Raw genomic sequence first — 18,312 nt, forward strand, 5'->3', positions numbered from 1 at the left:
CCATCACCCCTTACCAACACAAGAGTCTGGCACACGTATGCACACCATCTTTATGATGTCCCACACCAACTGACTCCACGTCTTATACACACACCTCACCCCACCACCTACACATTGTTCACCAGAGGGGGAGTCAAGGATGCGACATTGAAACTGCACACAATGGTCGAGCTAAGGATCATGAGGGGCTATGCACTCAATTAATGACATATGGGATCAACACGTTAGCCTCGATTCTAGCAAATCTATTCAATGACGCTGTTTGCCTTGGCTTCCCCCGCACTTGGACATTCAACACCATCACCCCCATCCACAAGGCATGGGATCCCATGGACCTGAGTAACTACAGGACTATCATGATTGGACATGTGATGTCCAAGATCTATGCAGCTGTATTGGATGCGTCGGTCAACCTATTCGTAGAGATGAGAGGGCTCAGAGCAGAGGGTCAGGCCGGTTTCAGGCGAGACCATGGGACTATGGATCACATACACCCAGGAGTGTCATTGAGGAGGCCAGATTACAGAAGGAGAGGGTATATTGCTGCTTTGTGGATTTTCGCAAAGGTTGACACAGTACCTCGAGCTCGTTTCATCACACGCCTACAGACACTGGGATTTGATCAAGAGATCATTTGGGCAGTCATGGCACTGTATGAGAGAGTCTCAGGCCGAGTTCGGACAGGCGTTCGGATAGGCGCAGGTTGGAGAAATGAGATCTTGAGTACCATAGGGGTCAAACAGAGTTGTCCCTTATCACCGACCCTGTTTAGCCTCTCCATTGATGAGCTTGAGACTTTCATGGGGGTGTTCGGAGGGACCGGTTGCTCACTTGTCGAGATCATCATCAAGATTCTTCTTTATGCTAATGACGTGGCACTCTTGTCGTCCACACTCGAGAGGCTCCAGCGACACCTGGATGCACTGCAGGCTTTTTGTTTATCCCATGATTTGGAGGTCAACCTTGGTAAGACCAAGGTCATGATCTTTAACACCTCTCGAGCAAACATGCAACGGAAGCAGTTTACTTTTACTTTTGGTGGGTCACCAGTTGAGATCATATCCTTATACACTTACTTGGGGGTTATCTTCTCCGGCCCGATCTTCACGATGAGACCAATGATGCAGGCCAGACTGAGCAGGGGATACGCCTCACTTGCTCAGCTAGAGAGACAATACTTTCACTCCCACTTCCAGGACCCTCGGACCAAGGAGTCGAAACCCTCGGACCAAGGAGTTTCGACACCTTGGTCCGAGGGTCCTGGAAGTGGGAGTGGAAGTATTGTCTCTCTAGCCGAGCTAGTGAGGCGTATCCCCTGCTCCTTGGTCCAAGGGTCCTGGAAGTGGGAGTGGAAGTATTGTCTCTCTAGTCGAGCCAATGAGGCGTGTCCCCTGCTCAGTCTGGCCTACATCGCTGGTCTCATCATGAAGTTCGGGCCTCTTCAACTCCTTGGTCTGACCAGCCGGTATGTATGGCAACCCTTGTTGGGGGCCTGACATGTCAGAGATAGAGTGGACATGGGTGGAGCGCCTGCAGATCCTCATGCTCTCACGGATGATCCAGGGGAAACTGTCTGTACCACATCACATCATTCAGGTCGAGTTTGGTGCTTCTCCACTCCAGCTAGAGGCAGCCTTTCAGACCATCACATATCTACACCGGGTTAGATCATATGGGGACTGCACATCAGGGAGACAGAGGTTGCCATGGTTGGCTCTCGATTCCTCCATGAGGTTGGTAGCAGAGGGAGATGAGCGATGCTGGTATGCGCAGACTCACAGATGGTTTGTGAGACTAGGGTTCCACATTGATAAGATACCTCCTTTTCAGTACAATTTAGATGCACCTCCAGTACTCCCACCCACCATCCCGATCAAGCCACACACCAACCAGGTCATTCGAGAGGATCTCCTGCAGCTACACACCTTTAGGACCTGGTTGGAGCCGAGGGAGCTTCCAGTGAAGCTGAGTTTCTATAGAGATTACTGTCTTTGTATTTCGGAGAAGGGATTCATCACACCACCGGGGTACATTGAGCTTCATATGCCTCACTCACTACGGATCTCCATCGGACAATTTCGGGTATCATCACACCGCCTCTGCATAGAGAGCGGCAGAGCAGAGGGGATTCCTAGGGAGCATCGCTTATGCATATTGTGCGACTGTCAGGAGGTTGAGTCGGAGAAGCATTTTATTTTCAGGTGCCCAGTGTACTACGAGATCCGAGGCCGCTACCACTGCCCCTTCAGAGACGGCTCCGGGCTCCTTTCCAGATTCCTCACCTACCCAGATCAGAGATGCCTCGCGGCCTTCATTCACGAGGGGGTCTGACACAGAGAGTACTTACTCAGGCGACGGCGCTTGGCCACATCATCAAAGACCTCTCAGAGCTGGATCACAGAGTTCTTACCATCGAGTGACATTCGTCCAGTCTCTAGCCACAGACGTGATAGAGACCCTGACCCGACGATCGCAGCACAACACACGAGACATGAAGGGAACGCACAGATCACTCTGGGGAACCTCTCGTCATTGTTTAGACCCGAGATACGTCCCACGGGAGTCATGGTTGCTCTGGTCTTGTGTCGAGCCTCGTCTAGGAGACCGAGACGCACAGCACCCCTTGACGGGCACCAGCGTCCCATCACCGACTATGCACCAGCCAGGGTGACATGACATATGGAGGATTCCGCTCCGCTCCAGTCCTTTTCTTTTCATTGTTACATCCAGATGTATTTGATTATGTATGATCAGACTTAAGATTCAACACGGGTGATGATGCTCGTTTCAGTAGCTCCACCCTTACTATGATTTGTATCAGGTTTTCTTTCAGTCTCATAGACCCATCGGTCTTCCAAAGACTGTAATGAAATTTCTTTCTTTTCTCTCTCTCTCTCTCTCTATATATATATATATACACATATATATAGTGTGGATAACAATGCACAGATAATAGTGCTAAAGACTCATAAGAAGTGTCCAAAATGTTTTGAGCAGTTGTTGCCCAAAAGGGAGTGCTCACTGCTAAGGGAGCTGAAGAGTGATGAGCAATTGCTTGCTGTTGTTAAGAAGTTCTGATGAGTGCTAAAAAGTTCCAGAAAGTAGGAACAATTGTCCAGAGATTGCTGAAACATGTCAGAAGGTGGGAATAAGCGTCGGCAAAGTACTAGAAAGATGCCCAAAATGTGCTAAAAAGTGGCTGAAAGGTGCTTGAAAGTGCTAAAGAGTGCTACAAAGTGCCCAAACATGCTCAAGCACTAGAAAACTTGCTAGAAAGTGCAAACAAGTGCTCAAACAGTGCTTACAAGATTATGAAAAGTGCTAAAGAGTACCAGGAGAGTGCTGAGAAGATTCTACAAGTGCAAAAAAGTGCCAAGAAGCCTAAAATAAGTGCTTAGTACTGTTAAGAGGTTCTAAACATAGCCAAAATGTGGCAGAAAGTGCTGGAAAAGTGTGAAACAGTTCTAGAAAGTGCTACAAGAGTGCTCAGAAAATGCTTGCTTAGAGAGTGCTAAGGGAACGTGAAAAAATTGTATCGTCTTAAAGTTGCTACAAGAGCTCAAAACTGCACTCCTGAGTCCTAGCTCCGAGATTGACTTGATTGAGTTTGTACTTGATTGATTGATTGATTATGATTTTGCTAGCCTAGATTAGTACTCAGCAAGGGCCCTAGCATGCCCTTTGCTGTAATGAAGGGGGGAAAAGGGCTAATTTAGAGGCCCTTTAGAGGCCTTTTAGGTGGGAAATGTGAGGGACTATATAAGTCCCCATCCACCCCTCATTGTACACTTTTTGATGTGACATCTAATCCTATCTACTCCCACCTCCTTCCTCCTACGTGTTGCCTACACTCTCTCTCCCAATCTCTAGCCCAGTTCGAGGGTTAGTTAGCTTAGGGTCCTGTAGATATGGCCAGCATGGAGTGGCCTAATCGAGTACAGTACTCCATAGTTGCAGCTAAGACGCCTTCCCCGTATGCATATACATACTATAAAGGAGGTTTAAATCGGCCTATCATTGGCCACCATGAGTAGATCTTTTACTTATAGCAAGAGGTTCGTGACTTCAAGATGCAATTGGCAGCCGTGACAGCTAAACTTCAGTTTTTGGAAGGGCCTGGCAAGCAGGCAACTATAGATGAAGTTATGAAGTCATGTAAGGCTTCCCTCCCCACTCCTCAACTAGTCTCCACAGTTAAAGACTTCATTCAAGTGTGGAAGTTGAGACAAAGGCAAGTCAAACTGACATTCAAGAAGAGATTAAGGAGCATGAAGCCAGACGTGCAAACTTGGTGAGGATTCGGATATGAGGACTTCCTGAAAACTAGTACAAAGATGAGGACTCTTTTGGTGAAACTTTAGCACAGGTCAAAGTAGCCATGCCCAACATTGAATGGAAGGATGATGATGAGATAGCAACTAATATCAAACACTCCAAGAGACATGCAATTATCAAAGAATTCAAATCCAAACCAAAAGACTCTCAGGCTTAAATTGATGTATGGCTGATTATATGTTTTTATGATTCATTAGATGTAGCTACTCTAAATAAATAGAGATGCTTTTGTACTCTATTGGAGCTGCCATGTGGAACTGATGTATTAGTTGGTTCTATGCTGTCCCATAGACCTATTGGTCTTCCGTGGACATTAATAGACTTCATTTATTTATTTCTTTCTCTATATTTCTCTCGAGCCATATATGAATTTTCTTAAACAAATTGAGGTAAAGATTCAGAGATATTCATAACCATCTCTTGAAATTTATTAGCATACTATGCTACTGATAAGTTTCTTTGCCTAAAATATTGATACTCGTCCCAGGCTCTAGAAACTTCATCTAGAGGCAGAAAAGGGTTTTGGAACTCCATTTTAAAGTTTCCAAGTAATTGGAGTCACTTTATTTAATGGCTGCTTCATCCACCACCGATGTGCAGATTCCATGAACATGTGTGGCTTCTTGAATCATCATTATATCATTGTGGGCTTCACATATGGTAAACACCTCGTCCCTTTTGGGAAGCCACCCTTCGATGACCTTTACGCTCCTATCACCCACATATTTCTCTGGTGTAGGAGGGAGACCACCAAGCGGGGCAAATAGGGGGGAATCCCTCCTCCAACGATGTTATGGTAGGTGCCTATACCCTCATAACATAGTGCCATTAGAGGAGGATTCTTCCCTTGCCCTTCTTTATAGGAATTTAAATATGTATTTCTCTTCCTCTGCTTTAGGTATAACATGAATCAATTGTCTTGGTGATTGGAGGCCTAGATTGCTGGTGGGTTGGTGTTGAATTTTCAAGCCCCCTGTCTTAGGTGGGCAAGCATCATTATTGATCAAGGTTAATCAAAATCAGGGGGCATAGTGCATAAATTTGGCAGAGCCAAGCAACAGTAAACGCTGCATAGGAAAGAAATCTGCTCTTGTCGGGTCGAGAGGCACTCTTGTGGAGTTTCAACATATGGGGGATAATTCATTTTGATGTATTATTGTTGTCAAAAACCATTCATGTTTTGATCTATTTTTAAGCTTAAAAAGGTATTGACAATGAGCAAATGACACCTCACACCCATATGGATAGCTGCACACATGCCCATACACTAACGCACTTGCAATCACATTTATTACCCACATTCAGACATGCACGCAGGTGCACACATGCCTGTATGTGTGCATACATGCATATCCTAATAAGCACTCTACTTTACAAGAGTGTTTCCAAACAAACAATCCTCTTTGTGCTCCTTTTCAGCAAAGTTACTTTCAGTAATCTGGCTAATGCATTCATTTTTTTTCTATGAATGGTTGCGGCTGCTCATGGGTTCATATCCTGAGAACCTTTGTAGCGTACTGCAAGGGTATGGTCTACATTGCGTCCTAGTGAATGGCTGGGTTGTGAACCTTTCTCGAAGATTAATGAGATGTGGTCGTTTTGTGCGCACACAAAAAAAAAAGAGAAGGTCCTAGCTTTTGTTCACGTAATGTTCAAAGAAGAGCTTTTACTCATGCATGTATAGCCTATGCCATAACAATTCTGCATTTCTGTAACTATGGCTATATGGGGGTCAAATAAATCAATAATCCTATTCACAAGCCTTCTGTTTTGTTTTTGTCTATGCAGGCTGTTCGGTATTTTATGAGATTTCATAGTGAGTACATGTGTTCATTGCTAAATTTGGCTCGCCATAACGCATTTGGGATAAAGGCTGCTAAGATGGTCTTGGAGTTTCTGCCTTCTGCATGGCCAAAGGTACAATATTTCATGGCATTCATTTGTTTTACTTTTGCAGCTCAGTACCTTATACTTTAATAGTTATATTTATAATTATTTGTAGGCATTCTTGACAGCTCATATAGAATTAGTCAGCAATTATGGTGTCTAGCACTGTTTTCTTTCACATTAGGCGCCTTGGCAATTCCTCATAGGTGTGAATGAAAGAGGATTTCACACTTCTTTATGTAGGAAATAATATCCCTACTTATGTACATCCGAAGTTTGTCTTTTTGATGGTAGGATGCCTTTGGAGATCTGGACTGCCATATGGATACCTTTAAACACATTGTGCTTGGATTGTAATTCGTCTTTAATGTGGACCTTTCCATATCTCTAGACAGCCCTTTCCCTGTCCTCTTAGTTTTCAAACAGGTGCTCCATTCTTTCTTGCTTGTGTTCAAGTTGCATTTTCCTCAAGTCTTTTGTCCATGAACGTCTGAGTGCCACTATCCTTTTCATCTTGCCGTCATCCACCAAGCCCTTTCTACTTGGTGATCTGTCACTCCCATGGCATTATAGTTGTCTCTTGGTATGACGACTTGTAATAGCCCGCACATGAATTTGAAAGGCGCCAATCTTTTTCTTCCAAGGTTGCTGAGATATGCTTGTCTTTTTGCAACCCCCATTTAAGACGATACTTCCTTGGATTTCCTCGGATTGGATGTCAACTTGTTGTTACACTTTGCACCTTCTTACAATGAAAAAATGAGAGCTGCTTCTTGTTTTCTATGATCTAGCTTGAACAAGGCTAGAGCATCAACAAGTTTCTCATTTTCTTCTTGAGACCAAGCATAAATCTTAGACCTTCCTCTGTTATGTTCTTTCTGAGCAGAGAGGACATCAAGCTTGTCATGTGCTAATGTTAAATACTTCATGAGCATTTTGGCACATGCAAGTTTCTAACTGTCTCTCTCTAGTTGGAATTCTTTTACTAACTCTTGGTGGTCATGCATGCATGCTTGCCATGTCTTTTCCAGTTCTTGGTAGTGCTGCATTTCTGCTCACACACATTTAAGGTTTTGACTTGCACATGCCAGTTTCTAACCGTATCTCTCTAGTTGGAATTCTTTTACTAACTCTTGGCGGTCATGCATGCATGCTTGCCATCTCTTTTCCAGTTCTTGGTAGTGCTGCATTTCTGCTCACACATATTTAAGGTTTTGACTCCTCATGAGCTATTATTTGCTGCATACCATCTGATGTCTCAGTTTGGATGGGCATACCTGTTCATACACTTTTCTCCCTGAATGTATGCTACAAAAATAGATAGAGATATGCCTTTTCATTCAGAAGGGACGTGCAAAAGGTAGGGGTTGTCTGGCTTTTCTTGCATTGTTTGAGTTCTTTGACAATTGCTGAGAAGGCTTTGGGTTACAGGCTTGCATTCAATTTGTAACAATGAAAATATCTTTGGACTAGACAGCAATCTATAAAAACAACAGTCTCGTACTATGTGTTGCAGTTATTTGAAGTTTTGACAGTCCTTTTTGCTTTCAACAATGAAATTTCTGCTTTGGATGACAACAAATTGGACTTCAGGACAGCCAATTCTTGATGGACATGCGCCTTTGCAGACATTTAGTGGTGATAGATAAGGGGCTTTATGGCTTAGGATTTCCTGCAAAGCCCACTGTGTCTTTGTATTTCGGAGTTTATGTAATTCATTTCCACATGTCAAGCTTCCTCAACATTGTGTGTTCTCTCTCCTCTCTCACAAAATTCACAGGACTTGCAGCCCGTTGGTGCTTTAATGAGCAGCCGATTGAAAGTTCTTCCATTTTCCTTGAATGTTTGTAGCGACTACCCTTGTGGCAGGGCATGCAACTTGAGTCTACCTGCAGCCATCACGGTGCAATTTAGTAGTGCATCTAAAAGTGGTGCCATCTTAGGAAAGAAACTTGCCAAAAATTTGTAAGCCCATTGCTTCCAAGTTAATGGTGATAATGGTGGAGAAGGGTTATTCACACCTCCGTCGTTTGTTTGGTGCAAAGTACTTACGGAAGTGGTGGATTTGTCAATAGAGTAGAAAGTAGGGCGACTATCATTGCCAAGCCATGGCATGCTTAGCTCCAAGATTGGTTCCTTTGACCTTTCAATTCTTTGTTGGGGAAATGGTTGGTAACTAGCGGCTTAGGAATGGTGTTGTAGTGGTGGAGTGAGTTGTGCAAATGTTGGATCAAGAAGATTCTCAAGTGGTGAGTCATGAAGATGTTGATGTGTGGTCGGACTTCTCCTTCTAGCTTCTCGTCATTTGTTTCAAATGTGGTGGCCTCAATTTCCATAATAGAATCAAGGGCAGATGGGCCAATTGGTTGGGGTATTGAGTTTCAGGGTATTGGTTGGGTTACTGAGGCTTAGGGTTAATAGTTGAGGCTTCAACGTGTGAGGCATGGACAGAAGGAGGTCTACGTGGTTGGGATTGCTGTGTAGTTAGCAGAGGCATATTTTCTCTCAAGGGCGGCGGCCGCTAATTCCCTGGAGGTGGTAATTTATGGCATATCAACTATAAAATCCATGGAAATGCTCTCCGATCTACCTGATGGTATTTTCAATGGCTGTAAAACTATAAAATCCATGGAAATGCTCTCCGATCTACCTAATGGTATTTTCAATTGTTGTAAAAGGCTAAGTGGTGTCACCCGTTCTGCATTATTTGACAAGAGAAACATCGTGCTATATATCCATGAATGTGTTAAGAATTGCCATTTCTCTTAAGCATACCATCATCTATGATATATCTTGCATACGTATGGCCTCCCTTACTTGCCAGATCATTCCGACTAGGTATAGGAATCTTGTCCTTTCTCATAAGTATAGCATCGTCTATGAATATATCTTGCATACATATGGCCTCCCTTACACACGATGTCATCAACAATCCCGGCTTTAATTATAGTAGTCTTAGGCCCAAGGCTTTGGACCTACTCGTCCACTATCTAAGTTTCTCTAGTCTCAGTTATTAAGCCCTCTCTAACGTTGTGATACTCATATTATGCATAATCAGCAATTTCATTATCCTTGTCTCTCCAGTCCTGGATTTCCACATGGAATTCCTGCATGAGTTTTACCCACCTAGCTTGGCGACTACTCAAGTCAAGGTGTTTACAAAAATATCTAATACCATCATGATCGGCATCCACATAAAACTCTGAACCATACAAATAATGTCCCCATGCTTTCAATGCATGAATAAGAACATACAATTCGTGTTCATGGGTTGACAAATTTGTTAGAGGGAGACAGCTACTTGCTTTCAAAGGTAACCTTTCCTTTTGCAATAAAACCGCTCCTGCCACATGACCGCTTGCATCGGTTTCTAGGAGAAACTGTTTATGAAGATCAATAATTTTCAACACAAGCCCTTGAGCAGTTGCTCTCTTTACTGTCAAACTCTTTTGTTGATTCTTTCTCCATAAGTAAGGTACTTTATTTAAATCAACTGAGTTAATGGTGAGACGATATCAAAATATGGTGGCGGTTGAGACAAAAGAGCATTTTCTTTGTGTTTGCCCAGCCTACTATCTCTACCTAGAGGGGAGTGGCTTCTGTCCTTCGTCACAACTGATCCATTTCTATGACCAGGTCTGTATCTGGCTTTATTTGATGGAGATGCGGCGACACAGGGAGACGCTTCTACGACAGATCAAAGAGCAGCAGGGGATGGTTAGACCACTATAGGACATAGAGGGTGACCAGGCACACGACGTCATAGACTTCTATACATTTGAGTCAGCCCCCAGACACAATGGAGTGGAGGAGGAAGAGCTAGCTGACATGAGAGCAATCTGGATGAGCAGCCAGCACAATACCACTGAGAGGGACGTAGAGGCCACATGTGCAACAGAGAGCCCCCAGGTTATACTCTATTGAGGTCTGACCTATCACAGCTTTCCTCAGGGGAACTGATAGAGACGAGGGGTCACCCTAGACATAGCCCAGAGAGTCCAGAGAGCGAGGAGACCACGTCCCCCACTGTAGCGGGAGACAACTCGACAGACGCAGATAGGAGACATCTTCGCAGACCACCAGAGAGCCATCATTGGACCAGGCTTCGGTTTCGTCCCAGCACCTAGATAGATTGATTGATTGATATGGCCTACTTTGCAGTTGTAGTTGACTTTTTTCTATGGTTATGATTCTGTTGGCATAGATTAATACTCAACAAGGGTCCTAGCGTACCCTTTGCTTCAGCCCACTGAGGCTTGTATGAGTTCGCTTTTTTGTGTACTTTGTCCCATAGGCCCGTAAGGCCTCCCATGGACGTTAATATATCTTTCTTTCTTTCTTTCTAATATGCTTCCTATAAAGCTGATTAATTGCTAAGGATGATTGCAATATTGTGACATTCTTTTTTTTTAAAAACAGAAAAGTACTTTTTTAAGTATGAATAAAAACCGCAAAGCAAGCTCGAGTGCGGGAGTACATCATGTCAAGCATGACAAAAAACAGCTTAGAATGAGCAAATAAAAATCTTGGGTGGCGGCTGAAAATGCCACCTCATCCCTGAAGGAGAGTCAGAGAAGAAAGGACAATCCTTCCAGACTCTGAGAAAAGCAACCCTCCTAGCAGTAGTAGTCCTGGAGGTTCCCTGTATGTTTGCCCAAATGGCCATCAAAGTGTGTATAGTATCTGCCCAGATATTGGCCATAGTCTGAGAAGGGTGAACCTAGGAGTCCTCCAAAGCCTCTGTGCATCTGGCTCTCCAAATATGCCATGCTGTGATACTAGCTAGAATCTCCCAAGATGTGTCTACAGAAGCGTGGGGAGCTCTGAATGGAGTAAACAGAACATCCCGGAGGGAGCATGACTCACAAGAAGTCATCGAACAAAGAAAGTTGTGTCCGTGTCATGTCCCTCAAAGAAAGCGTGTGGACCAGTGAGTGACAACCAAGCAACTGATCCCCAATATTGTGACATTCTTAGGTACTGGTCACACTAATTTAGCAGCTACCTTCTTCGAATCCATTTCTACTCCATCAGTAGTTATAATGAATCCTAAATATTCTAACTTGACCATAAAAACGGTCTTCTTCTTGTTAACAAAGACGCTAGATTGATATAGAATGAGACATCATCAATAAAGTGTCCTATAGACTTCTCTATTAAGGGCATAGTAAATCATTCAGCAACATCAGTAGCCAAAATGGTGTTATTAACCCGTAATGACAAACCTACTTCTACTAGTTATATACACATCTTGTGATCGAATCCCGATTTAATGGTAGCTGCATTTAAGATCGCTCTTATTAAAAATCACGGCTCCTTGCAATGCATCTAACAAATCATCAATTCTTACCATCGGATACATGTGCTTCATGGTGATATTATTTAGACCACGATTATCATCTCTCTCTCTCTCTCTCTCTCTCTCTCTTCGCTCAGCCCCCGTCGCTTCCCCCGTCGCTCAGCCCCATCGCTTAGCTCGTCGTTGCCTAGCCCGCCGCTCTTCACTTCCCCACTTCCTCTCCCCACTCTTGGCTGGGCTATACCCCAGGCCTAGCCAAGGGGTTAGTCCAGCCAAAAGGGGGATAGTCGATATGGCCAACCCATCCTCCCCTCATCCCCCCAAGCTTTACTCCGCCATGGTAGCCACAACCCATGCTCCCTTCGACAGGACGTACTCTAGGTATAAGATTCAACCTCCCCCGACGCCAACCAAGCTGCAAGAGCAGATTTACCATCTCCAGCAAGAAGTACAAGACTTGAGGTCCTAGCTCACCCAAGCCCTAGCTCGTATTGCAGCTTTGGAAGGCCCAGGGAAGCAGGAGATTATTGCAACAGCCGTACAAACATGTAAAGCTAAGCCCCCAACATCACAGCTGATTTCCACGGTTAAGAGCTCATCCAGGTGAAAGTGACAGCTGAACCCAAGGTTGACATCCAAACAGAGATCCAAGAATATCACCTTCGGAAAGAGAATGCTATGAAGATTCAAATAGGGGGAATACCCGATTGGCAGCACGAGGATGACACTTTCGAGGAGGCAATCGACAAAATCAAGGCAAGCCCAACTGATGACAAGAATGACGATGAAGAGGAGTCTTCCCCAGTTTATTTATCGCCTAGGAATGGACACGTTGTCATCACCTTCAACTCGAAGACACTCAGGAAGAGGATTCTACGACAATCCTATAAGCTGAAGGGGACAAAGATATGGATTGCTGAGGAGCTTACAAGAACCCAACTGAAGAACAAAGCTACCGAGCTTACTAAGGTTCGGGCAGCCAGGGAAGCAGGAAAATGGGCACTATATCGTGACGGTCTTGCAGTGATTAGAGAATTTAAGACAAAATCTAAAGACCCTCAGTTTTAAACTGATGTAATGGCCACTCCATAGCCTAGTACTTAGTTCCTTTTATGTTTTATGTTCTATGTGTTTTGTTTTTTTGGAGGAATCTGATGATACTCCCAGGGAGGTTGCCTATGGCCCTCTCTGTACTGATGTATAAGCAGGTCTCTTTTGTCCCATAGACCTTTTTAGGTCTCCTGTGGACATTAATAAACTTTCTTTCTTTCTCTCTCTCTCTCTCTCTCTCTCTAACGCATCTAACAAATCATCAATTCTTACCATCGGATACATGTGCTTAATGGTGATATTATTTAGACCACGATTATTATCAGCTCTCTCTCTCTCTCTCTCTCTCTCTCTCTCTCCCACCCCAAGAGTAAAATGAAAAATGAAAATTGACTCCTATTAAGTATGAAAAGAACCCAAGACAAGAGTACATCTTGCATAGCATGAGGAAAACCAAGGAGGTTAGAGCCCCACTCGACGAAAGAGTGCATAAAAGAACGAGGACTGCAACATTGTCTTTCTTTCACTTTAATATCATCGGTGAAGCAAAATGTGAGAAATTGGGTTAAATTTTTCTCAACTTAAAATATCTTTAAGTTGCCTTCTGCACCTCATCTTCTTCTATGAAACTTAGTCTATAAGGAGATCAGTTTAAAGGTTCTTCCCTAGGGGCAAGTTCAGTCTTATGTTTCATTTCTTTCCAAAGGTAGTTAATGTCTAAAATAATCACAAAACTCAGTCAGAAAATGATCAGCTAACGATGCTATCTTCCCATCCAAAGCTATATCTGTGTGAGCTAGTGACACGACCCCAGCACCCTTGAAACCTCTGAGCTGCAAGCAAGCACAAGAACACATGAAACATGAGGAATCCAAGCAAGCTGCTCACCACCCAACCATGACATCTACGAGATAAGACCCCAAATCGTGAGATGTCCCCTCCGAGCCACGAATTGAGCTAGTGGCATGAACTCCCAACTAGATCCGGGCCAGCCTGGTGTCCCATACCACCAGGTGGCGCCTAGAGGCCTTGGATCTGCTGTTGGGCCTTGAGCTACGCTAGGATCCAGGTGCGCATCTAGGACTCAACAGAGCTAGCACTAGGGAACTAGACTTGCTCCCCTCGGCTCTTGAAGACTCAACCTTTGGGCCCCTTTTATAGACTTGGGCCCAATGCACCAAAAATTCAAAAGCTACGGGTCTGCCCTCTTGGAATAAAGCTGCCGCGATTGCCCCAATACAGGTAAACCTTCCGGTAGTTGTGTGGGGAATACATCAAGGAAATCATGAAACAACGTTCTCAATTTGCAATGTTTAAATCATTTTTGTTATTAACTGAAACAACAAATGAGGAAAGCGAAATCAAAACACATTGATACACATCATAATGAGAAGTGCTTAATATATTCCGAAGCTGCATCAGAAATACAATAGGTCCCTGAGAAGAGGGAATATCATCACATGTAATACAAACTTCTATCCAAAAAAGAGAGAGTATGATCTTTCCATCCGATTTGAATATTGTAGATTTTAAACTACTCTATTCCGATCAACAAGTCCACATGTTCCAAGTGCATAACATAGCACGTAAGAGTATGTGTGTTGTCTTGAATCCGGATAGAAAGTTCGTCGACCTTGCAATCCCAAAACTACTTCCCAGCTCGAAGCTGCATCTCGTAGGTGTGATCGCTAGGTGTTGTGGACAGCCCCATCTTTTGCACAAGTTTGTAGTTCACAAAATTGTGAGAGCTGCCTGGGTAAAGAGAATGTGAACGCATTGGTCCCTCACTTTGCCATGAGCTCGGAAAAGGTCATGGGTAGGAGGTTTAGCAGGCCTCTGTCTAGTGTCTCCATCTAGTTACATAGGATCCATAGCTTTGTATAGGGGTTGAGCAATCTTGGCATAGCAATAAATCTACAATAATAGCCTGTATGATCAATAAATATATGTACATTGTTTGCATTTATAGGGGACGGTGGCTTCAGGATGAGCTTGATCTTGTTGTAATCCCTAGAAATCTTGTTCTTGGATACAACATGACCTAATATTACCTCGTGCTTAACCCAAAATTGACACTTAAGAGGATTCAAGGAAATCCTGTAGACATGGCACCTCTTAAAGACTACTCTAAGGTATTTGAGGTGGTCCCATGTGGAATGCATGCATACGTCATCCAAGAACACCTCTAGGAAGTCTCTCAAATACTCCTCAAAGGATGTGATCATCGAGAAGATTTGGAATGTGGTGGGAGCAAAGAGCATCACCTTGGAAGAGTAGACTCCCCATTCCATGGTGAATGATGTCTTATGATGATGTGCTGGAGCTATGGTTACTTGGTTGTGCCTAGAGAATCTGTCAAGAAAGATGTAGGCTTCTTTTCTTGTGACTCTCCACAACTAACGAATTATTAAAAGTGTAATTTCATGAAACTAGGCAAGCAATAACATTTACAAAAACACCTGTCATTGCTGCTTGATTAGCTCCCTTAGCTTTGGTTCCTTGGCTTGCATGGAGCTTTGGTCCCGGCGCTTGCATCTGGTTCTTGCGCATAGGACAAGCGTTCCGTGTGTGGTCCCGCTCCTCACAAATAAAACATCGTCCTTCTTTCTTTAACTTGAGGGTGTGTAAGAAATGGACTCTACCATTCTTTGTCTGAGTCAAGTTCTTCTTGGAGGCATTGTCAACTGACTTCGACTCCCCTGTACCAGTTGGTGACTGGAAAAAGAACTTCCTCTTGTTCTTCCCACTCGTGTCGGCAAGAGTGGCTCCCTTTGCGCTGGCCATGATATCATCATAGATGCGCTCATAGTTCATGGCCTCTTGCAAAGTGGTACATTTGTTGTTCTTGCTCTGAAGTTTATACGAATCAGGCAAGCCATCCACAAAGAAGCCCAATAAAGTGACAGGGTCCATATTTGTAGCTCTCATTTGCAAATCACGAAACTTCTGAAGATAAACTTTAAAAGTCAAATTCTATTTGGACATATCGAGGCCTTAAGCTTGCCTACGATGTCATAATCCTCCTCTTTCTTCAAAAATTATTTCTTGAAGACCTCTTCAAATTCTAAACAGGTGGAGGGCTTTGGCCGCAGTTCCTTCCTCCAAAGTAATGCTTTTCTACATAAATACCCTGCTGCAAGTTGCATCTTCTTTTCACGAGGATAGGGGTGAAATGGAAGTGTACTTGCCACTTGTGTAACCAAGTGTCGACCACTTCCTTGGTCTTGGACTCTTGATCTCTGGGATAGGGATCTAGTGTAATATTCGGACCCAACACTGAAGCTAAAGCATCAACATGTGTAAGTGCTTGGACAATGCTGGTCAAGAGCGTGATAGAAGTCTGAATCCCGTGTCAACCCCCTATGATTCGTATTAACCAGTTCAAACTTTGCGTCAAGACCAGATGTGAATTCACTGAAAGCAGTCTTTGTAACTAGGTCGTCATAAAGACCCTAGTCGTCCCCTCCTTGGTAATCCATGCCATGATCACCTTTTCAAAGCCTAGGTTTCGTCGAATCAGCCATGAGTGAATCGTGGCAAAGAGAGCACTGAAAACTGAATTCGGAGGAGAAAAGTCTAGGAAAGAGGAAGCAATAGATGGATTCGAGAGTAGGAGTGAGCAGCAAACGAGGGACTGCCACGGGAATAAGAGAAGGGGGGAAAAACGGCAAGGCTAGATGGAGAAGGGACGGCTGATCCGAACTGTCAAACAGTAGCAAACCAGCCCTGGCTGACGTGATTCGGTAGAGAAGGCGGTTGAGGAGAATATTTGGCCCGCAATTCTTCGGGCTGGTGGAGGGAAGGGATCTGCTATGTCATAGGCTAGGTGAACCCTGGCTTTTAGAAAGCCAAGCTTTTGAGAAAAGCCCATCCGCCTAACTTGGAAGGCCTTGTGCTTTTTTTTAGCTTCCAAGCCTCGAACCCTGCTCAGCCCAATCCTGATCCGACAAGCTCCTATGGCGCACCTCCTCTTGCCCTCTTCTATCAGCGCTAACCTTATTACACTCAGCCAAGTGGGTGCCCGTGGTCTCCCAAATTCCGCCATAGCCTAGCGCTTCACTTTGGTAGCCCTACCCCATGCAATCCTCTCGCCATGAGATTCTCTCCACTCCGATTTCCTAGCTGCGAATCTTTCTCTTCTTGATCTTTTAGCAACTCTTCTTGACTGACCCTACTTCACAACGGCTCCCTGGGCTCTCTCACGCATCCCTTCTATCCCAATCCAGACAAGCAATAACCTGTACTGATGAATCCACAAGCCTTTGCAGGATATCCCAAGAAATTTCAAATTTGAATCATACCTGGAGGAGATCACGTCCACGCTTTTTCGCAACAGAGATTCATACCTCAGGAGTTGGCTCTGATACCAATTGACACGACCCCAGCACCCCTGAAACCTCTGATCTGCAAGCAAACACAAGAACACACAAAACATGAGGAATCCAAGCAAGCTGCTCACCACCCAACCATGACATCTGCGGGATAAGACCCCGAATCGTGAGATGTCCCCTCCGAGCCACGAGCTGAGCTACTGGCACAAACTCCTAACCAGATCTTGACCAGCCTCGTGTCCCATACCACTAGGTGGCACCTTGGAACTGCTACTGGACCTTGGTCTACGCTAGGATGCAAGCGCGCATCCGCGACTCGATCCAAGATCAAACCTAGCACTAGGGAACTAGACTTGTTTCCCTCCGCTCCTGAAGACTGAACCTTTGGGCCCCTTTTATAGACTCGGGCCCAATGCGCCAAAAATAGCGGAGACCTCGATCTGGCTCGTACCCTTGCCACTCAACCCGAGAATCAAGCCTGCCTAGCCCTAAGCCTTCCCAGGCTACCTGAGCTAGTCTTGTGTACCACAATACACATCAGAGACCAATCCATGCACATGACAGCTAGCCTAGTCATTTCGAAATCCATCTTCTTGCATAGTCTTGGATACGAAGATCCCAACTATGTGATCTTCTTCTGCCACACCTCTATTGGAGTTCCATCTGCCATCTTACCCATATTGGCATAATCAGATGGGCAAGTTTTCAGTTTCAACCTTCTCAATAACTTGAATTTAAAACATTGTGTCTTGACCTAGGGTCGAACAATACAGTTACACTATAATCCCTTTCATCTTTATTAATACATTTTCAGTAAAGGCTGAATACCCTGTACCTACAAGTTTTTAAAAGAGGAGAACGAGTTTACAAGTGGAAACACTCTGCATATCATACTACTTTATGCATATTGGAATTCCTATATGTGTCGAGCAATTTACAAATATTCAGAAACAGAAGGATGCTTCTTTTGCATGGCTGACCACAATTGTTTTATATCCTGCATAGCAAAGACTGGCTGGGCACTATTATTTTTTGTTTGTGTTTTAGAGGTTTCTCAGTTTTGAAATGTCATTTTCTGGTAGAGCTTTCGCATTAGTTTTGCAAATGGATTTCAGATCAGACCTGTTTTTTCTTGTAGAAGGGACAATGTATGGAGATATATGAATATTCTTCAGGATGGCCTGCTATCTGTTCAGAAGAATGGAACCAATGGTCCAATGTGAACTATTATCTGGTTTTGAGATCTACTTACTCTGTTAGCTTTTTGCCTAGGAACATTGCATACTTAATTCTTGGCTAATTACAGTAATAGGCAAGCATATATCTAGAAGATTTTTGCAATTTTATTATTTCCTGTGTATATTGTTTATACATTTTGTTGCAAAGAAAAGCTGGTTTTTCTCACATATT

At 44.0% G+C, this 18,312-nt stretch overlaps 1 protein-coding gene across 2 annotated transcripts in view; it reads left to right on the forward strand.

Moving 5' to 3' along the window:
• LOC147905582 (uncharacterized) overlaps nt 1-18,312 on the forward strand; it is a 165,538-nt gene that overhangs the window by 125,858 nt on the left and 21,368 nt on the right. For both annotated transcript variants that reach the window (XM_087373481.1, XM_087373492.1), the window contains exon 6: nt 6,124-6,252. In XM_087373481.1, coding sequence (XP_087229607.1) covers nt 6,124-6,252 — 129 coding nt within the window. The remainder of the gene's footprint in view (nt 1-6,123; nt 6,253-18,312) is intronic.

Source organism: Dipteris shenzhenensis, chromosome 1, assembly GCF_047967505.1.
Source record: "Dipteris shenzhenensis isolate YYH24624 ecotype China chromosome 1, Dip_SZ_1.0, whole genome shotgun sequence".
Lineage (NCBI taxonomy): Eukaryota > Viridiplantae > Streptophyta > Polypodiopsida > Gleicheniales > Dipteridaceae > Dipteris > Dipteris shenzhenensis.